Genomic DNA, 22,480 nt, shown 5'->3' with positions numbered 1-22,480 from the left:
GCTCCTAATATGACGGAAATTCATGATGTTAACCTTTAAGACATAGGTCATCTTTTAATATGACTTTTAAATCTCAGATTTGAGTCCAGAGTAACTCCTAGGTACTTAATTCATCAGTTTTTTTTATTGACTGACCTTTCACAAATATATTTGGATACTCTCCTTTGTTGTTTTGTTTGTTAAAAAACATAGCCACTGTCTTGTCCATGTTAAGCGTAAGACACGCTCGGTCAAGCCACTCCGCCACTCGGTCCACGTACTGCACTGCACTGTACTGTACTGTACAGTGCTGTACTACACTGTACTACACTGTATTGCACTGCACTGTACTGTACTGTACTGCACTGCACTGTACTGTACTGTACAGTGCTGTACTACACTGTACTACACTGTATTGCACTGCACTGTACTGTACTGTACTGTACTGCAGTGTACTGTACTGTACTGTACTGTACTGCACTGCAGTGTACTGTACTGTACTGTACTGCAGTGTACTGTACTGTACTGTACTGCAGTGTACTGTACTGTACTGCACTGCAGTGTACTGTACTGTACAGTGCTGTACTACACTGTACTACACTGTACTACACTGTACTGCACTGCACTGTACTGCACTGCACTGTACTGTACTGTACAGTGCTGTACTGCAGTGTACTGTACTGTACTGCAGTGTACTGTACTGTACTACACTGCACTGTGTGGTACTGTGCTGTACTGTAGTATATGGTATACCGTACTACAGTGCACTGCCTGTCCTGTAAAGCAGTGTGTCTGATGTCCTGCTCCAGTGTCTCCCTCTCAGGTGCGTTCACTGTCCCTCAGTCAGTCAGACCTGCCTGAGGGACAGAAGGTCACTTTCCATTTCAGTTTTACTGGATTTGAATGAATGAAAAGCAAATCAGAAGAATTTAAACACAAGAAATGTGTTTAAACGTGTGTGTGTGTGTGTGTGTGTGTGTGTGTGTGTGTGTGTGTGTGTGTGTCCAGCTGGCTAAAGACATGTCGGCAGCTGCAGTCAGAACCATCAGGAAGGAAATCAAAGAGCTGTACATCAACATCCAGCCGCTGCAGGAGAAAGACAAGGCCTGCGGCAACGGCAACGGCATCATGTAAACACACACACACACACACACACACACACACACACACACAGTCAGATGTTGAGTTTTCCCACGGCATGTGAAGGCAGCATGGTGGCCGCGGGTCAGCTGACCGTCTCTGTGTTTCAGAATCATGGCGGAGTCGTCGACGGGCTGCCTGTTCGCCGGCTCGGCTCTGGGGAAGAAAGGTGAGCAGGGGGCGGGGCACGCCGCTCAGGCCAGCCAATCAGAGACACCGAAACACCTGAGCTCAGATCAGACTCAGTAGACTGTAGTGCTTTAGATTGACTCTGTGTGTGTGTGTGTGTGTGTGTGTCTCTGTGTGTGTGTGTGTGTGTGTGTGTGTGTGTGTGTGTGTGTGTGTGTGTGTGTGTGTGCAGGTGTGTATGCAGACAAGGTGGGCATCGAGGCGGCTGAGATGCTGCTGAGGAACATCAGAAACAACGGCTGTGTGGACGAGTTCCTGCAGGATCAGGTGACTCCTTCAGCTTCACCTCCTCTTTACCTCCTCCTCCTCATCCTCTGCTCCTCTTCATCCTCTGCTCCTCTTCATCGCCTGCTCCTCCTCTTCCTCTGCTCCTCCTCTTCCTCTGCTCCTCTTCATCCTCTGCTCCTCTTCATCGCCTGCTCCTCTTCATCGCCTGCTCCTCCTCTTCCTCTGCTCCTCTTCATCCTCTGCTCCTCTTCATCCTGTGCTCCTCTTCCTCTGCTCCTCTTCCTCTGCTCCTCTTCATCGCCTGCTCCTCCTCTTCCTCTGCTCCTCATCCTCTGCTCCTCTTCATCCTCTGCTCCTCTTCCTCTGCAGCTCATCATCTTCATGGCGTTGGCGAAGGGAACGTCTCGGATTCGGACTGGCGCCGTGACGCTGCACACGCAGACGGCCATTCACATAGCAGAGCAGCTCACTGAGGTCAGCCCAGTACACACTGTACACACTCAGTACACACTCAGTACACACTGTACACACTCAGTACACACTCTGTACACACTCTGTACACACTCTGTACACACTCTGTACACACACTGTACACACTCAGTACACACTCTGTACACACAGTACACACTGTACACACTCTGTACACACTGTACACACTGTACACACTCAGTACACACTCAGTACACACTCTGTACACACTCTGTACACACACTGTACACACTCAGTACACACTCAGTACACACGCAGTACACACTCTGTACACACTTAGCACACACTTAGCACACACTCAGTACACACTCAGTACACACTCAGTACACACTCTGTACACACTCAGCACACACTCAGCACACACTCTGTACTCACTCTGTACACACTCAGTACATTGAGTACTTCAACACATACTGCACTTAGTACTTCAGCAGATACTTTAATGTACACTACAGGTACTTCAAGACCAAATACTTTAACACATACATACCAGGTACTTCATTTACTTGTACAACTTCAGACGGAGCCCCTGTTTTGATCTGTTTATTTCTTTGTGTGTGTGTGTGTGTGTGTGTGTGTGTGTGTGTGTGTGTGTGTGTGTGTGTGTGTGTGTGTGTACTGCGTTCCTCTAGAAAACTTGTTCTTGTTCATCCTAATAAACAGTTTTTCTGAGATGGAGACGCCGCGGCGCCTGCTCCGTCCACAGGGCGGCGCCGCGGTGCCTGCTCCGTCCGCGGGGCGGCGCCGCGGCGCCTGCTCCATCCGTGGGGCGGCGCCGCGGTGCCTGCTCCGTCCACAGGGCGGCGCTGCAGTGTGACTCTGTTCTGTTTGTGTCTTTAGGCCAAGTTCACGATAAGCAAGTCGGAGGACGAGCTGAGCAGCAGCGTCACCTACATCATCGAATGTCACGGCTCCGGAGCCTCCAACACACACCTGTAGGCCCGTGCACGGACCTCCGGCCACACACTCTCACACTCTCACACACACACTCTCACACACACATTCTCACACACACACACACACACACACACACACACACACTACTGGACTCGTGCTGGCTGCTGCTCCTCCAGGTTCCTCAGCTTCTGTCTCTCAGGGCCTTTTCCTTTTGCTTCTCTCTGGAATAAAGACGTGTTTCAAAGCCTCCTGTCACCTGCTGCCTCTGTTCCTGCACCTGGACCTCCACCTGACCCCGCCCACCCTCAGCTTTAGCACTGTGTTAGAGCGCAGGTGTTCAAAGTGGGGTCCCAGGGCCTCTCCAGGGGCCGCTGAGGGTCCCCCAGGGGCTCCTGCTGCTGTGAGCGATGCTCTCAGTGTTTTGCTCTGAGTTCAGCTCTGATGTCCAGACTGTTGAGCTGAGTCAGCAAAACACCAGCAGAACTTTGGAAAGACACATAAATAAATATATAAATAAATAAATGTAGGATAAAACTAAATTTACAAGAAAAGTACCAGGAAACCAACCAAGAGGAAATAGATTTTAAAAATAGCCACAAACAAGAGCACAAAATTATATGATCATTTTCATCTTTTTGTTTATTAATTTAAAACCTTAGAAAACACACACCTCCCCTCCACGTACAAAACACACAACTCACATCAAGTGGCAGGAAAAGAAGAACACATGAAATTAGCAATGCTAAAAAGTGAAAGTGTAGGAACAGAGAACTAAAGCAAGAAAAATAAATTTAAAAAAGCCATAAGTCAGTAAAATGAGGACAGGGATCTGGTTTAAGGCGATGCAGGTCTGATTTTTGAGCTTCAATTTAAAAGTAAAAGTGAAAAACCAAAGCGGCTCCTGGTGTCAGGCAGTCGGCTGGAGGCTGCTGGAAACAGATTGTCCTCAGCAGCTCAGGAAGAAACAAGATGCTGGTTTTCCACGGATAAAAATGTTTGTTCCTGTTCAAGTTGAAACTTCCTGCTGGAGACCAGCTACTTCCTGTCTGTCCAGGTGTCCTGGCTGCTGATTGGCCAGCAGAGTCAGGACGCCTCGTTCATGTTTAGGAGCAGAAGACTTTTCCAGTTTGACAGCAGCCTCAGGGAGGTGGAGCCGCCACAGGTGGGAGTCACCTGCCCAGGTAACCTCCCAGGTGAACCTGCCGGAGCAGCAGGATCCAGACCCACACACACACACATGTGGTGGTGCTCTGATCCTGGAATTAAAAAAGTCACGTGATTGATTCCCCTGTGAGATGAACATATACACAATATTCAGTCCAGTATTTGTGGGTTTTACTGACGTCCTTGACATGACTTCACAATAAAATAAAATTAAATTTAAAAAAATGGGCTCAACTGTATAGAGCAAACCACCTGTGTTTCCAAAATAAAAGCCTATATATCTTCACTAAGGCAGAGGAAGCGCTGCGTGGCTCCAGCGGCTCTGCACAGCTGCAGGTAAAAGTCCTTTTAGAGACCAAATCTTTGACGTCCTGCTGGATATTAATGTTGAGGTGATGCAGACATGCTGACGCACACACACACACACACACACACACACACACACACACAGCATCAGCTAGAGCTACACACCAGCTGTGGGGGGTATTCAGCCCACAGGCCAAGGCTTTGTACCCAGCCACAAGAGGGCGCCAAACCAATACCATACATCCCATATCTACATAACTACCAAGGCAAAAATTATGATAAAGTGCAGACAATAAATGGAAGTTCACTAAAACCCAATATATATCCTATAATGTGGAGGAAAAAATGAGTTGCATGTACAAAAATACCAGCAAAAAGATAATATCTAAATATGAATATACCAACATGCAGTGAGACATCAAGGTGCTGTACCATGAATGCATTTAATCTAACAGTTAATTATCTGACCGCCATGAAATAACCCAATTCAAGTGCAGGAGCAGCTCCAAACAGCCAATCACAGAAGACCTGACGCTCAAGGACGCAGCCATAAAAAAAAATCAATAAATAAATGTGAAGTCAGTGTGTGTATTAATAATGCTCAGTGCACGCTCATGACAGACAGATGCTACCCAGTACATGCCTTGCTCAAACAACACGGCATGTGTACTGTGTGTGTGTGTGTGTGTGTGTGTGATCACAGGTGGTTCTCCAGCAGAACGTCTCTCTCTGTTCTCGCTGGTTCTGTGTTCCACCTTCCAGTATAAGCAGACATACCTGTGTGCTGAGTCACTGTTAGACAAACCTGCTGAGTCAGTGTTTATGAATTTGATGGATTTTAAAAGCTAATTAAATGTTTAGAGAACTCTGACTCCATGTCCCTCCCTCTAGCGCCCCCAGCAGGCTCAGCGGTGTTTGATCCTCAGTGGTTCCCAAACCAGTCCTGAAGGCCCCCCTGTCCTGCAGGTTTTTGTTTCAGCTCTACTCTTTCACACCTGGTCCATTTAAGGGCTTCATGCTGATTGGCTAAAACAGATCTACCTGAAGAGGGTGTGGATGAAGGTGCAAAGGCCTTAACTGGGTCAGGTGTGCAAGAGTAGAGGTGGAACAAAAACCTGCAGGACAGGGGGGCCTTGAGGACTGGGTTGGGGAACCCTGCTCTACAGGTTATTGATCAGTTTAGACGCCATGGAAACTCCATCCACACTGTAAAGGGTTAAGGAGCCCACAGGAGGGCTTTAATTTTGAAATGACTCATTTAACTCTGACCAAAATTCCTTTTATTTGTTTCAAAAAAATATTTCAAAAATCTCAGCTTTGACCCATGAAGACATTGTTTTGTTGGAAAGTGCAGATCCTTGCCTAAAAAAAGATTTAAAGTTTAAAACAATGGGCTTGTCTTTAAAAAATTAAAATAACCAAACGTCATGAAGTCTCGCCTCCATATTTATCTCCACCCAGAGAGTCAGACCGAACCTCCTCAGCCTCTGTCACGCTCCTCCGCTTGGCTTGTACGGTTTGTTTTTTTAGACCAAACTGACACTTTCCAACAGAGACTGCATCTTTATGAGGCCAAAGAAGCTTTTCCCCCTTATATAAATAAAAACCACCAGATGTGTGTGTGTGGCTCTGGATCCTGGGAGGTTACCTGGGCAGGTGACTCCCACCTGTGGCAGCTCCACCTCTCCCTGAGGCTGCTGTCAAACTGGAAAAGTCTTCTGGCCCTTTTTTTTTTTTTTTTTTTTTTTTAAAGAAATAAAAGGAACATTGTTCAGAGGGTTAAATTAAATTTCAAAATAAAGGCCCGTGGGTTTCAGAGGGTAAAAATTGAAAACCAACACTGACACATTCTGCAGTTTGAAGAGGGAGGGAACTCCACACACGCCAACACTGATTTGATTTTAAAGACATCCAGCTGTCTCTCTCAGAGCAGGGACACCCGGGATAGAGACAAACTGTCACCCCCTCCTGAGGGACTCCATCAGGCCCCCAGGAGGCGCTACAGAGCCGCAGCTGCAGCCAACAGCATTTACACAAAGTCTCCAGCAGTGATGCTGAGCTGTGGAGGCCCACAGTGTGTGTGTGCGTGTGTGCGTGTGTGTGTGTGTGTGTGTGTGTGTGTGTGTGTGTGTGTGTGTGTGACACTGGACTTGGCCTGTTTCCATGATGTCAGCGGCCTGTTGTCACCTTATTCCCACTAACCCATTTAACAGGTGAGAGGAGCTGCTGCTGTACAGGTGACTGTCACACACACACTCTTTCATTTTTCAGTCGGGACGGGGGGCGTGTGTGTGTGTGTGTGTGTGTGTGTGTGTGTGTGTGTGTGTATGTGTGTGTGTGTGTGTTGGTCGGGGGGTGCAGGACAGGAAGTCCCACATTAATGAAACCCGAGCCGGGGCAGCTGGAACTTCACACCTCGGCCCAGTGGAGGAGCAGATCAGCTGATCCTGCAGCAGAAACCCGAGCGGCGGCGTCACCTGACACCTGCAGCCGCTCACCTGCAGCGCCGGCCGGCTCTCCTGCTCCCAGCCGACATGGCCGACGTCGGGGCCTGGAGACCGCCGGAGCCCGGGGACCGCAACCCGCCGCCCGCCGCCCCGCAGCGCGTCTGGATCTCCCTGATCGCAGGTGAGTGCCTCCCACTGCTGCTCAGTGTGTGTGTGTGTGTGTGTGTGTGTGTGTGTGTGTGTGTGTGTGTGTGTGTGTGTGTGTAAGGTAAAATTAAATAAATAAATAAGGGGGTTTGCAGTCTATATTTTGGAGTAAAATGCACCTAAAAAGTTCCAGTGATGTAACAATAAATCAGGCGTCATTACTTCCTTTGATCTTAATTTGATAGATTTTATTCCTGAATTATCCCTGAAATGTCACTTTAAACATTAAGACCTGAATTTACACCTTAAATGGAAGATAAGCTTTCCAACAATAAAGGTGAAATTTTCTGAAAACATGAACAGAAGTGAAGCTGGTGCTCTGTCTGTCACTATTGTTTTTCTGCTTTTATATTTTTATATAAAATATGACAGAGTCAAACCTCATGCTGCCTTCAGGGTCTCCTTGTACTTATGATATCAGAATCAGAAATACTTTATTGAAACTGGGTCAGCTGCAGCTGCTCAAATTCTCAAGAGAAGAATTGCATTTCAAGAAATAGAAAAAAATAAGAAATAGCCCATAAAAATATGTGCCTTAGAGATCTGTAAAAAAAAAAAAAAAAGAAAAAAGTATGTGCATTACATATAAATATGTGCATTAAAATATCACAACAATAAATAGAGAAATAAGATCATGAACATATGTCAGAGGTGTGCAGCGGGTGCAGGTGTGCGCTTGTCCCTCAGGTAACACAGCACACCTGCACAAGGCGAGTGCAGACAGTGAAGAGGAACTATAAGAGTCTATTTTATGCCTTATTTTTAGGCACAAACAGGAAAAAGAAGAATATGACATAATAATAGCGTGTGTATGGGTGTGTGTGTGTGTGTGTGTGCGCACCAGGTATTACTAATGTTGTGAAGACTCTCCTCCCTTATGGGGACAGAAAGCGAGTCCCTCAGTGAAAATCCTTACTGTCAGGCTGAAGGCTGGATTTAACCCTGAGCTAACTTCAGGGTTAGGATCAGGGTTAAGGGTTAAGGGTTAAGGGTTAAGGGTTAAGGTAAGTCTCCAGGAAATAAATGGAAATCAATGTAATGTCCTCTGAAGCGATGGAAACACAACTCTGTGTGACTGTGTGTGTGTGTGTGTGTGTGTGTGTGTGTGCTCGGTGTAACTCTGTCCTCTGTCTCTGCTGGAGGCTCTGCAGGGGCGGCCTCAGCCTGCTGGGGGGCCAGGGGCCAAACAAACAAAAAGGGCACCAGGTGTATTGAGAGGGACCCCGGAGTTATTGTAGCTTTTATTTCTGTTTTCTATTTTTTAATTCTATTCTATTTCTCTTTTTAATTTAGTTTCCAGTTCAGTCTCCAGAGTGGGTTCTGGGGGGGTCTGTTCATTCAGTAGCCTCACAGCCTGAGGGTAGAAGCTCGCAGGTGGAGCAGGTGGTGGGCGGGGTGTTGATCACAGACAGCGGGTGGTGTAGATGGTGCTGATCTCCGGGAGGTTGGTCCTGATGATTTTCCCCGCTGTTCGCACCGCCCTCTGCAGGGCCCTCTGCAGGGCCCTCTGCAGGGCCCTCTGCAGGGCCCTCTGCTCGGCCTCAGGTCACCATGCTGCCAACAGCACAGCGGCACAAGTTCACCATGAGCTGCTGGGGGGTTTCAGTGCTCCTCAGTGTCCTCAGGTAGAAAAGGCGTTGTTGGGCCTTTCCTGCAGCCGAGGCTGTGTTAGTGCCCTGGGACAGGTCCTCTGCTACAGTCACACCCTCCACCACCTCGCTCCTGTTTGAGAGTGGGGTATGGATAGATCATCCACAATCGTTTCCTTGGTCTTTTTAGTGTTAAGGACCAAGTTGTGGTTTTTACACCATGATGCCAGATGGTGTGCTTCACCTCTATAAGCTGACCATCACTGCCCAAGCACCGTGGTGTCATCAGCAAACACACACTCACACTGACCAGCAGCACTGAACACACTGCACACACACTCTGACTGCACTGAACACACTGCACACACACTCTGACTGCACTGAACACACTGCACACACACTCTGACTGCACTGAACACACTGCACACACACTCTGACCAGCAGCACTGAACACACTGCACACACACTCTGACCAGCAGCACTGAACACACTGCACACACACTCTGACTGCACTGAACACACTGCACACACACACTGACTGCACTGCAGTTTAGTTTTCTGATAACACAACATCATTTCTGTTGGTGTTTTTTTCTTCCAAAGTCCAGTTTTTAATTTTGATTTAATTTCAATTTATTTATTTATTTTTTTTTAGTTTTTAGTTTCGTTAGCAGGCAGGAAGTTGAGACACATTTATGGTGAAACGGTGACAACCCCAACTTAAGGTTAAAACTGTTTTATTATGTGAGTATAACTACCGTACCTCTGCAATAAAACACACAGGAACTACTGACTATTTAAGCATTTATTTCACAAAAACACGTGACGATGTCAAAACACCGTACAGAGGCTTCCCATGAGGGCATGGTGTCTGCAGGGCTCGGGTTCTCTTCAGAAATAGCAAATCAACCAGCAGGTGGCAGCACAGGCCAGGAGGACAAACTGAAGGCAAAAATATGACAGAACAAATATTTTCCGTATTTTTTTCTCCCTACAAAGGCCCTAAAATTCCGTCGTAGAAAAAAGAAAAGACCAGCTTAACTTAAAAAAGAAATTCAAAATAATAATTTGCTTTCAAAAACAGAATATTTTATGTGACTTGACTTTTGAGGTGTTGTTCTGTTGAACCAGCTGATAGTAAACAACTGCTGAGAACCGTTTTCCCTCGTGTCCAGCGCTGACCCTAACCCCAGTTTCTTAGAGCACTGGTTCTCAAATGAGGGTCTGTGCCCCCCTAGTGGTACATTGGAGTACTGCAGGAGGTACATGAGATTGTTTAAAAATGTTAATTCCTAAAATACCAGTCAGTAATTCCTAAAATAATTATCCTATGGTCATCGCTCTCTTTGTAGTGGTCATTTAAACAAAATGGTGGTTGTAGCTGGTTGCTATGGTGACGAGTCAGCAGAGCTGTAAAGTGACTTGCTTGAAAAGTGTACAGACATTTGTGCTGCGTCTGCATCACTGAAAGACTCGTGAATTCTTAACCCTCAGTAATAAACACAGAATTAAAGTGACACATTCTGCACAATATCAACTGAACATTATAAACTTTGTTATAAGGGAGAATTTAGGGCAGATTTTAGAGCTGCTGTCAGGCTGGACAGCTGGAGCTGAGGGAGGGACACTGAGTGGATGTGTTTGGTATATGAACTGATTTCTTGTCCTGCGTGTTTGCATGTTTGTAACTGCATGCAACATCACATACACAGTAACTACATACATGGTAATCATTACTATAATGATTATAATTTTACACCTGTACATGCTGACAGCGTATTAGGGCCACTGTAGGGAAAAAAAAAAAATTATGAAGCTGGGGTAAGGGGATTGATATTCTGAGAAAAAACTCACAATTTCATAAATTCTGAGATTATAAAGTCACAAATTTGCAAGAAAAACTCGTAAATTCTGAGATTAAAGAGTTAAATTTCTGAGAAAAAACTCACACATTTATGAGAAAGACAGAACAAGAAACCTGAAAATTCTGGGATTATAAAGTCACAAATTCACAAAATTAAACCACGGCCCCAAATGGTTCTTTGTTCTTAGAGCCAAGAACCGGATTCAGCAAAGTGAAGCTATGTGGTTCCTTGACCATAAAAAAAATCTCTGATTTTTTTCTCATAATTTTATGACTTTAAGTCTTTGATTTTTTTTCTTTTCTTTTCTTTCTTTCTTTTTTTTTTTGTAATATTTGTAAAAAATGTAATTTTCCTCCTACAAGGGCCCTAATAAGTCATTGTAGATCTGGATGTGACTGTTCTGCTTTGGCAATGCCAGTGCCCGTTTGTCATATCAATAAAGAACTTTTGAATTTGAAAAAAAAAAAATGATGAAAAGATCGACTCTCGCCTGCGACTCGGTTCCCACCGTTCGGAACCACAGAGTCGTTGAAAAGAGCCGGACGGTCCGCGAACGCACCACCGCAGGCTGTGGCGAGCTGGTGGCGAGCGGCGGTGGTTGCTATGGGAGCGGCTCTGGTTGCTATGGGAGCGGCTCTGGTTGCTACGGTGATGTCTCATAAGGCGGGGCTTGTTGAATCAGAGCCTCGGAGTCGCAGAGTCGCGGAGCAGCTAACGGGCTAACATGCTAACATGTCAGCGCGGCGTTTTTATCACTTTTTAACTTGTAAAACACGAAGAAGAGTTGAGGAAGTGTTCCTCCGCGCCACGTGAGCGGCTGTGCGGCGGCGGGGGCCGATGGGAAGACGAACACACACTTTTACCAACTCAACCAGGTCAGTCGGAGCTAACGCCGCCGCTAGCCGCTAGCCGCTAGCCGGGTAAAGTTCCCCAGGAAGCGGAGCGGAGCTGGAAGCCGAGCGGCGGCATGTCGCAGCCGTCCCTCCTGTCCTCCCTGCTCCGGGCGGCGGAGGACGCCGAGCTCAGAGGAGCCGCCGAGCTCATCAGAGGTAATGAAGGCTTTTATTAAAGGAGGCGCTTCATTAAAGTTGATGCGAGCAGCCACAAACCTGCAGAAATGCGAGGAAAAGTGTCTTTACTTTGCTAAAACATGACTCAAGTAGAAGTATTACTGCAAACATGTACTCAAGTTAAAGTTAAAATGTTTCTCAAAGTAAATATTACTTTGTTTTTAGAAAGAACAACCAAATGTGATCATTACTGCGCACATCTGTCCGTTTCACCTGTTGGGGATTAACCGATACTGACTTCAGGGCCGATAGATCGATCATGATTACCAGCACAAGAGTACTACAAACTGCTTCCAGTAGAAGTACTGTTACTCTGCTAATATCTGACTGCAGTAGAAGTAGAAGTACTGTTCCTCTGCTGGTATGTGACTGCAGTAGAAGTAGAAGTACTGTTCCTCTGCTGGTATGTGACTGCAGTAGAAGTAGAAGTAGTGCAGTAAAAATGTCCTGCAGTAAAAGTCCAAAGTGTCTCATGTCAAATGTCCTGGCAGTAAAAGTGACTGAGCTCCTTTTTCCAAACAGTAACTGTGTTAGCTGGGATCTTTTCCAGAGAACACGCTGCACACTGCATGCTTTTAAAGGGACATTACACTCAACTGGAGTGAGAACCCTGCAGACTCAACTCACACAGGTGGGATAAACAGATCATGTGATGGTTGAGTCTACATGGTTCTCATCGTCCCCAGTTGTTCCACATTTTTTGCAAGTTGAGTCTAAACGGTCCTCACTGCAGTTTTTCATGGTTCAGCTTTTATTGTGAAATTTGGAAATAACAAAAAGTAGAACCAGTAAAATAGAAGCAGGTTCCACTTCTCATCTTTGCTGACTGGGCTTTTATTGTGAAAGGTTCCACAGTCTGTCATTGATCATTCCCTCTCTGTGATGGATCTGATTTAAAATGAAGTGATGAACAAAACTCGAGCAGAAATGGACTGAAGGAAAAGTGAAATTATAATTATTGACTTTAAAAATACTCAAAATCTGCTCAGTCACAGCAGCATGAGGAAATGCAACGAGTTACTTCCTCCTCTGATTATTAGCAATCTAGTACACAGATAACGGCTATTTAGAGCCTGTATTCATGTGTGGTGAGTTTGAAATTGCAGCGTCAGCATTTGCAGTTTTAACAAACCTGCTCTGAAGTAACAAAAGTTAGATTGGGAACAGAACAGACGAAAGAAGAAAAACAGAAGAAAGTTGGGAGGGCCTGCTGTCTGATTTAAAATCAAAGTCTGCTGCTGTGGCAGTCTAGATAAATAACTTGACTAACAAACTGTACAGTAACAGCCTGATTCCAGACCTGTGAAAACACACAAAAGTCATTTTATTTGGATGGGACCCCTGGTCTGTTTGTTAGAATTACACTGCATTCCAGACAAACTGGGAGAAGTCCCACGTCCCATCAGGGAAAGTGCTCTGGGATGCCCCTCCCAACGGGACGTCCCACTAGGGAGCTCTGGTCTTGATTTCTGAACCCAAACTTTACCCAGAAACGGAAATGATGTCAAAACAGCTTCCTGTACAACATTTCATTTGATTACTCCACTGTGCCACTTCAGTTTGTGCACCATCAACTTCTTTTATTCAACAGAAAAATGCTGAGTAATGGTTTGAAACAGGAAGTGACGTGGCGTGTTGACGATGTGCTGTGAGCAGCAGGGGGGCATGGAGGTGTTTGATCAGTGTGTCGTGTTTAATACATGAGATGTGAGTAGTGACATGTGAAGGGTTAACAGCAGAACACACACAGTTCATGTGTCATGTGACATGACATGACAGCATGAACAGCTTTCCATTTAATGGTCCAAATATAAACTCTGACTTAAGTTCAGTGAGCGGAGAGACGCTCCGCTCAGCTCTGAGTGTTAAACTGATCTGGGTTCAGTCTCTGTGCTCTCTGTGTCGTTACAGACCGGCTGTACTTCGCCACGTTACGAAGCAAACCCAAAAGCACGGCGAACACACACTACTTCTGCACCGACGACGAGTTCCTGTACGAGAAGTGAGTCGTCAGCATATAAGCGTCTTCTCTGGAGACGTGTTGGCACTTCCTGCTCTGAATGATCAGCTGTGAAACAATCCATAGACCAGTGATCATGGCTTTCTGTGTTGCAGCTTCTACGCAGACTTCGGCCCTCTGAACCTGGCCATGCTGTACAGATACTGCTGCAAACTCAACAAGAAACTCAAGGTGAGTCTCTCCCCGAGGAGGAATGTCCAGAATGCAACAGGGCCGAGCAGCCGGGCGTTGTGTAACGCCCCGCCCCGCCCTGCCCAGCCCCACGCCTGCACAGGCTGTCCTGTCCCTATGGACCATACACACACACAGCATGTATAATTACATATCTGAACTGAAGTTAAAAGAAAATGAGCAGTAAAACTAACAGGCAGTCAGCGCCGCAGACAAACACCTGTCTGCTGCCTCTGGACAGGAGGACACAAAGAACAGAGAAACCAACTTCACTTGATGTCTTTCAAAAACATTCTGTATTTAAAATGAAATTATGGGAAAATTACTCAAATTGTTAAAAAGGCAAGAAAAAACTACTGTGAATTATGACTAAATTACTGAAACAAATGTTCCGGTTAAAAAAAACAAAAACAAAAAAATAAAGGGGGCATGTTATCCCTTCTCTTTACTGTCACTGTCAAATAAAGCAGAAATGCCAAAAAATAATCAGGAAAAAATGAGCAGAAAACTATATTTGTTATTATTATCATTATTAGTATTATATACTAAAATCAAACGCCAAGAAACTGACAGAAAAAAAAAAAACAAAAAGTGGAATTCCCCCAAAAGTGACAGATAAAAGACAAAATGTGTGTCCAGTTGAGCTGAGTTTGGAGCGAGCCGTCCCAGGACAGCTGCAGGTTTGTTCTCAGGTGCTCTCAGGTGCTCTTTGTCAGCGTGGAATTCATAACAACAACCAACACACACCTCAGAATGTTTTCACTGCTGTAGACAACAATGGTGTTGCCGTGGCGACACTTGGACACAGAGCTGCAAATCAGGCTGAACGGTGACGGGACGTCCCGTCAGAGTGAAGTCAGACCTGCAGGTATGTCAGCAGGACGCACCTGAGATAGAAGCTCCGCTCAGCTTGAACTTAATTATTCCAGAGGAGCCAGACATCAGATCACAGTTACTATGAATAACAGCAAAGATCCATAAAACCAAACAACATCAAATATGAACATTATCACAGACAAACAACAGGTGAGTGAGATCAAGACCCTGAGCCAGGTGCTGCACAGGCATCAAGGTCAAATATGTCCTCTACCAAAGATGAGGCCTTTCAGTATCCGTGTGTTTCTGTTCGGTGTGAAGTGCTGATGGAATCGTGGAAACAGCAAATTAAAAAAAAAAAAAAAAAAACTCCCTCAGTTTTTTAAACAATTATTAATATTCACATGAGACGGTTTTTACCTTTTTTAAAAGGCTAAATGTGGAAAATGGGAGATGGAAACACTTTGACTTTTCACTTTATCAGACACACCACTGCTCTGGGATCAGTGTGTTGTGGGACGGGCGGTGTCACCATGACGATACGATATTTGTCGTCATTAGTGATGTTCTTCACAACGTCAGATATTGAACAGCTGTTACGGCATCTTTGAACTTTTATTTTGAAGGAAATGCATGCAGAGCTGCGGTGGCGGCTGCATGTCGGCATGCGGCCGCCGACACGGAGTTTGTAGTTTGAAAGGAAAACGGTACGTCGGCGGTTTGGCAGAGTTTCGCTTTAACGGCGGAGAAACGGCGAGCCGAAGGATTTAAGTGAAGCCACCTGACGTCTCTGCCACGAGCAGGTGATGACCTGCACCTCAGGGTCCATCTCTGCTGTCCCGCGCACGCCATGTCCCGCGCACACGCCGTGTCCCGCGCACACGCCGTGTCCCGCGCACGCCATGTCCCGGGCACGCCATGTCCCGCGCACGCCATGTCCCGGGCACGCCATGTCCCGGGCACGCCATGTCCCGGGCACGCCATGTCCCGCGCACGCCATGTCCCGGGCACGCCATGTCCCGCGCACGCCATGTCCCGGGCACGCCATGTCCCGCGCACGCCATGTCCCGGGCACGCCATGTCCCGCGCACACGCCATGTCCCGCACACACCATGTCCCGGGCACGCCGTGTTCCATGCACGCCATGTCCCGCGCACGCCATGTCCCGCGCACGCCATGTCCCGCGCACGCCATGTCCCGCGCACACGCCATGTCCCGCGCACACGCCATGTCCCGCGCGCACGCCATGTCCCGGGCACGCCATGTCCCGCGCACGCCATGTCCCGCGCACGCCATGTCCCGGGCACGCCATGTCCCGCGCACACGCCATGTCCCGCGCACACGCCATGTCCCGCGCGCACGCCATGTCCCGGGCACGCCATGTCCCGCGCACACGCCATGTCCCGCGCACACGCCATGTCCCGCGCACACGCCATGTCCCACGCACGCCGTGTCCCGGGCACGCCGTGTCCCGGGCACGCCGGGCACGCCATGTCCCGGGCACGCCGTGTCCCGGGCACGCCGTGTCCCGGGCACGCCGTGTCCCGCGCACGCCGTGTCCCGGGCACGCCGTGTCCCGGGCACGCCATGTCCCATGCATGTATGGTGTTAGCAAAGTTGGCCCCTCCTCCTCCCTGGCTAAGCTAGCCACCAGCAGCTGGTTTTCCTTTCCTAGGATGGTGACAGAATGAAAGGTGGAACATTCTGTCACCATCCTAGTAAAAAAAGCCTTGTCCCGTCAGCCAGCCGGCGTGGCGTCGCTCCTCCTCCTCCTCCTCCTCCTCCTCCTCCTCCTCCTCCCCCTCAGTGCTCACCAGTGGGGGAGAGGCAGCCCCACGTTGGCTCTCACAGGGGAACCAGCTTTGCCCACCCGCCGTTTCCTCCCACCACATTTCCTTTCCCTGTGCATTCACGATTTTCGTAGCTTCCTATTGGATGTGGTGCTATCAGTCTGGCACGGCGCTGCGCTGTGATTGGCTGGGAGCAACACACCTGCTGCCCAAAGGCCGACGCCCCGAAGAGTCCCGACCTCAGCAAAACAAAAAATTCCAGGCAGAGGGCAGGGTCTCTGCTGACGCGCACACACACACACACACACACACACACACACACACACACACACACACACACGTGATGATAGAGAGGATGTTTAGTTTGTTCGTAGTTGTATCCTCCCACCTCCTGCCCGCCCGGCGGCTCCAGGCATGTTGGAAAATCTCAGCACAACCTTGGAGCTTTTTTTAATTTTGAGCAGATCTACGAGGAGCAGAGCAGCCGACTGGAGGCTAAACCTCCTCCAGATGTGGTTTGGATCCGATTTGCAAAAATCACATTCCATGTGATGTTTTTGTTGTCCAGACTTTCTAAAATCAGTCTGGATTCAGTCTGGAGGGGACAGGCAGGGTTTGGGCCGGCAGTGTGAGCGAGGCCTTATAGACATGAGGTTCAGAAGTGATGGGTGACTCTGCTGTTTTAGCTCTTCCTGATGTTCCAGATGTTCCTCATTTCTCAAGTTGTGGTGTTTCTGGATTTAGTCCTTTAACATCTTCGGATCATGTTGGAAATGGAAGTTTGCTTTGACATGTTATCCCCTGGATTCTATCATCTTACAGTCCAATAAAATCCATCCATCTCTATGAAACACATAGTGTAGCACAGCAGGCGACAAAAATGTGCTATATTTAAGTCTATTTTATTTATTTATTTATTTTATTGTTTCTTTACTCAAACTTGTAAGAGCTTTCCTGAGAGAGTTCACTGGGAAAAGCAACACATGCTGGTTTGTTTGTGGGCAGCTGGTCCCAGTTTGGGTCCAGTCTCTCGTTGCTCTTGTAACGTCTGCATGTGGTTTGAGAGCTGAGGTCAGAGGTCAGAGGTCAGGGGTCAGAGGTCAGAGGTTGTGTAGTTTGTGCAACGCAGGGCAGAAACTTACAGGACATATTTTTGTGGGGTTTGGGGGTTCCTGAATTTCCATCTCTGCTTCCTGTGGAAGTGAAGGAGCCCCGCCCTCACCCCTGACCTTTGACCCCTGACCTCCGTGTTGCTGTTCAGCCTGTCAGACGTCTTTGTCCTGCAGAACCAGGAGGGTCACATGTTGTTGCTCCTCCCACCTGTTTCTCCCACGGCCGGTCAAACGAGCGCCCCCTCCATGTTTGTGTTGTGTGACTTGTGTTGCTGTGGCAACAGCATTCCTCATGCCAACTGTTAGCCGTCGGCATGGCGACCGGCCCAGAGAGTGGCAATGTTAGTTTACAACCCAGACACACACACACACACACACACACACACACACACACACAGCTGAGATTCTGCTCTGCTGCTTCTTCACATTTCATCACAGTCCAGATATTTAGTGCATCACTGCTCTGACCTGTGCACTCGACATTTTAATTATAAAATGACATAAAAATCGACTTTGATTGTCCTTCATCTGCTTTCACACCATAAACCAGGTGGACAAGGCGCCCCCCCCCCCCCCCCCCCCCCCCGCTTCTGCATGAGGCCTTTCACCTGAACCCTGAGCAGCACCAGTGACCTGCTGCTGGATCAGGTCACAGATTCAATCAGTGTCTCTCAAAAACACGAAAAAAGGCAATTAGCAAATGAGCCAAACAGAACTGCAACGCTTGATCAACACAAAACTGTTTTTAACAAACAGAAAATTGGCAGCAAATATTTTAAACAGGGCCTGGAGGTCCAGCCGCTCGCTCGCTCTCTTCCGGTCCAGCCGCTCGCTCGCTCTCGCCCGGTCCAGCCGCTCGCTCTCTTCCCGTCCAGCCGCTCGCCCGGTCCAGCCGCTCGCTCGCTCTCGCCTGGTCCAGCCGCTCGCTCTCTTCCGGTCCAGCCGCTCGCCCGGTCCAGCCGCTCGCTCGCTCTCTTCCGGTCCAGCCGTTCGCTCGCTCTCGCCCGGTCCAGCCGCTCGCTCTCGCCCGGTCCAGCCGCTCGCTCTCGCCCGGTCCAGCCGCTCGCTCGCTCTCTTCCGGTCCAGCCGTTCGCTCGCTCTCGCCCGGTCCAGCCGCTCGCTCGCTCTCGCCCGGTCCAGCCGCTCGCTCGCTCTCGCCCGGTCCAGCCGCTCGCTCGCTCTCGCCCGGTCCAGCCGCCCGGGCTCACCTGGGTCAGGTAAATGAGAGCCAGGAGCCTTGAAATGGGATCAGCTGCCGTGCAGGAAACTGGAACCTGCTGCTCCTCTCAGGCAGCAGCTACTCACCTGAAAACATCTGCCTTCTGTTTTGTAAAAGAAGAAGAGACTTCACGCCGCTCTGCTGTCCGAAGCCCCGCCCCCACATCTAACTTCTACATCACTACCTGTTCCTGTGTGATGGCGTAATAACGTGTGTGTGTGTGTGCGCGTGTGTGCGTGTGTATATGAGGAGACGGCTATAAATAACCAGATTGCAGTTAATCCCTTCTGCTAGTCTGCTGTGAAGCTGTTACTGTAACTCTATATCTGCAGCACACACACACACGCACACACACACACACACACGCACACACACACACACGCACACACACCAAAGAGCTCACCAATGAAAACAAAGTATTAAATAAAAGGCATGAAATAAAGAGCCAGGTAATAAAAACAGATCTAACTGAAAGGCCCTTCTTGCTGCCTGCTTCACTTCCTGTCAGAAATCTGAGTGTTGTGACGCTGCGGTCAGTTTTCAGGTTTTGTTTTTAGTTTCTGAGTGACGTCCTGCCTTGTTTGTTCTTCAGTCTTTCACACTGACCAGGAAGAGGATCGTTCACTACACCAGCTTCGACCAGAGGAAGAGAGCCAACGCCGCCGTGCTCATCGGAGGCTACGCCGTGAGTACATCACTTCCTGTTTCACCCTGGACTGCCTGACTGCTATTGGTCAGTTTATGCTCATGATGAAGGAACAGGAAGGTGTTTGTTGTTGTTGTTGTTGTTGTTGTTGTGTGGTTTGAGTTGTGAGTTTGTGACGTGAAGCAGTGTGAAGGAACAGCAGAGCTACACCGCCTCGCTTCATCACCACCAGCCAATCAGCAGCCGGCAGCTCGTTAATAATGAAGTTTCTCGTTAGACTCAGGTGGATAATAAATAACTGAAATGAATTCCACGGTTTCCTGTCATTTAAACAGGAAGGAGCTAATGATGAGAATGAAGTGAACACATGTCAAACTGAACATGTCATGGTGTTAAATACTATGAAGTGTGTGTTCTGAGATGTGTCTGAAGTGTGTGTGCATGTGCATTTCCATCAAACAGGTTTGCATTTGCACTGCAGTCGGCTCTGATGCATTTATTGATAAATCAGTTAGAAATAAACAGGAAGCAGCAGCTGGAATGAGACAAACTCACTAAACTGTGTTTCTCATCCAGAGTGGAAACAGAGAGGACTGAGTCTGGGACAGTCACAGGACACACACACACACACACACACACACACACACACACACACACACACACACACACACACACACACCTGATGCAAAATCCAAGCTGGTGTGTTTGCCTGCTGAATATTTGATGTGTCACAGCAGCTGAAACAAAAGTTCAGTGAGTTTCACGCTCCAGACCCACTGACATACTGACCACCTCCACCATACTGACACCTGAACCAACACAAAACACACCTGAACCAACGCAAAACACACCTGAAGCAACGCGGAACACACCTGAAGCAACGTGAAACACCTGAAGCAACACGGAACACACCTGAAGCAACGCGAAACACACCTGAAGCAACGCGGAACACACCTGAAGCAACATGAAACACACCTGAAGCAACGCGGAACACACCTGAAGCAACGCGGAACACACCTGAAGCAACGCGGAACACACCTGAAGCAACGCGAAACACACCTGAAGCAGCACAGCGACTGTACAAAACACTGAGAAACAGAACTCGACAGATGAACTTGAGATACGAAGACAGACAGGAAGACAGGAAGTGTATTGTTAGCTCCACCCCCTGCCTGTCAGTCATGTTGATGATGTCACCACGTGGATCAACGCTCTTGTTCAGTGTTTTTGAACATTTTCCACTGATGTTGTAGTTGTTGTTTTCATTGTTAGAATTGTTATTGTAGTTGTTGTAGTTGTTGTAGTTGTAGTTCTTGTTTTCATTGTTAAAATTGTTATTGTAGTTGTAGTTGTAGTTGTTGTGGTTGTTATTGTAGTTGTTGTAGTTGTTTTTCATTGTTAGAATTGTTATTGTAGTTGTTATTGTAGTTGTTGTAGTTGTTGTAGTTGTTATTGTAGTTGTTGTAGTTGTTATTGTAGTTGTTATTGTAGTTGTTGCAGTTGTTGTAGTTGTTGTTGTAGTTGTTGTTGTAGTTGTTATTGTAGTTGTTATTGTAGTTGTTGCAGTTGTTGTAGTTGTTATTGTAGTTGTTGTTGTAGTTGTAGTTGTTATTGTAGTTGTTGTAGTTGTTGTAGTTGTTATTGTAGTTGTTGTAGTTGTTATTGTAGTTGTAGTTGTAGTTGTTATTGTAGTTGTTGTTATAGTTGTTGTTATAGTTGTTATTGTAGTTGTTGTTATAGTTGTTGTTATAGTTGTTATTGTAGTTGTTGTTGTAGTTGTTGTTGTTATTGTAGTTGTTGTAGTTGTTGTAGTTGTTGTTGTAGTTGTTGTAGTTGTTGTTGTTGTTGTAGTTGTTGTTGTAGTTGTTGTTGTAGTTGTAGTTGTTGTTGTAGTTGTAGTTGTTGTTGTAGTTGTTGTAGTTGTTGTTGTTGTAGTTGTTGTTGTTGTTGTAGTTGTTATTGTAGTTGTGGCAGGAAAAGTTGTAGGTGCTGAAGTTGTTGTTATTGAAGTAGTAGTAGTAGTAGTAGTACTTGTTGTTTTAGTAGTTGTTGTGTCTTGTTGTTGTTGTGGTACTAGTAGTAGTTGCTGTTTTTTGTGGTTGTTGTTGCTGTGACTTCCTGTTTTTTCCACCCAAAACGACGCAGCAGGTGTGATGAAGCTCAGCGTGACCGGATGAGCCTGTTTCCAGCAGCACAGCCTCACCAGGTGTGACTGGAGGCACTGGAATGTTACAAAAGAGCTGAGGTGATTGACTGTGTGTGTGTGTGTGTGTGTGTGTGTGTGTGTGTGTGTGTCTGTCAGGTGATCTATCTGAAGAAGACTCCAGAAGAAGCGTACCGAGCTCTTATCTCCGGCTCCAATGCCTCCTACCTGCCCTTCAGGTCAGTCTGCTGCTACTGCAGTAGTACTACAGTACTACTACTACAGTACTACTGCTACTGCTATTATGACTGTTACTGCTACTAATACATTTTGTCTGTGTAACGTGAGGATCAGCTGACATGATTTTTCAGGACATAATCCAGGACACTGAATATTTAGGGCTGATATTCATTTACAGTAAATTTGAAAACTGCAGTGTCAAAATTTAGTTTTAGAGAAACCTGCAGAAACCTAATGTGTTTAATGCTATAGTAAAAATAAATAAAACAAGTTATAAGAAACTTAACAGAAAATTAGAAAAAAAAAAAACAAAAAAAAACAAAATTGGCACCAAAAATCACCTGAAATTTCGAGAAGAAAATTCCAAGAAAACTTTGTGATGATTAAACTGATGCATGTAAAGGTCAGATCAGTGATGCTGGATCAGATTGTGAATGTCAGCCCTGATAATCTGCTGGGACAGATAACAGAGGGCCTGGACTTTATGGAGATTGGGATTAGGAAGTGAAACTGTAGGATTATGATTTGAACGCTGTTTGTTACTGCAGGTTTGACCTTTGACCTCAGCAGCTGCTGAAAGGTGTCTTTATGGCAACTCATGTCAGCTGTATGTTTTCTGTGTGTCCTCATCATGTCTTCATCATGTCTTCATCATGTCTTCATCATGTCTTCTGCAACAGGAGCAGCATTCATTCAGCAAAAAGATCAAAGTAAAGGTCCTGCAGGTTGGCCTGAGAAAATGAGAAACTGAAA

At 47.0% G+C, this 22,480-nt stretch overlaps 2 protein-coding genes across 5 annotated transcripts in view; both read left to right on the top strand.

The window, feature by feature from the left end:
* rtca (RNA 3'-terminal phosphate cyclase) overlaps positions 1-22,480 on the top strand; it is a 29,162-nt gene that overhangs the window by 6,559 nt on the left and 123 nt on the right. Inside the window, exons 7-11 of one of the 2 annotated variants that reach the window (XR_003928104.1) lie at positions 988-1,109; positions 1,230-1,288; positions 1,481-1,575; positions 1,906-2,010; positions 2,866-3,061. Coding sequence is in view for 1 of the 2 variants with exons in the window: in XM_030048760.1 (XP_029904620.1) it covers positions 988-1,109; positions 1,230-1,288; positions 1,481-1,575; positions 1,906-2,010; positions 2,866-2,964 (480 nt within the window). In the remaining variant the exon portion in view is untranslated. Of the gene's footprint in view, positions 1-987; positions 1,110-1,229; positions 1,289-1,480; positions 1,576-1,905; positions 2,011-2,865; positions 3,175-22,480 lie in introns of those variants that run through there. The other variant, XM_030048760.1, reaches the window with a different exon arrangement.
* The window catches only part of cdc14ab (cell division cycle 14Ab), a 36,932-nt gene continuing 25,641 nt past the window's right edge, over positions 11,190-22,480 (top strand). For all 3 annotated transcript variants that reach the window (XM_030048758.1, XM_030048756.1, XM_030048757.1), the window contains exons 1-5: positions 11,190-11,549; positions 13,482-13,572; positions 13,686-13,761; positions 19,291-19,383; positions 21,647-21,726. In XM_030048758.1, the coding sequence (XP_029904618.1) occupies positions 11,468-11,549; positions 13,482-13,572; positions 13,686-13,761; positions 19,291-19,383; positions 21,647-21,726 (422 nt within the window). In that variant the 5' untranslated portion in view covers positions 11,190-11,467. The remainder of the gene's footprint in view (positions 11,550-13,481; positions 13,573-13,685; positions 13,762-19,290; positions 19,384-21,646; positions 21,727-22,480) is intronic.

The sequence above is a fragment of the Myripristis murdjan genome, chromosome 4 (assembly GCF_902150065.1).
Source record: "Myripristis murdjan chromosome 4, fMyrMur1.1, whole genome shotgun sequence".
NCBI classification, from domain to species: domain Eukaryota; kingdom Metazoa; phylum Chordata; class Actinopteri; order Holocentriformes; family Holocentridae; genus Myripristis; species Myripristis murdjan.
Note: the sequence above shows the minus strand (reverse complement) of the source record. Positions and strands in the feature narration are given on the sequence as shown.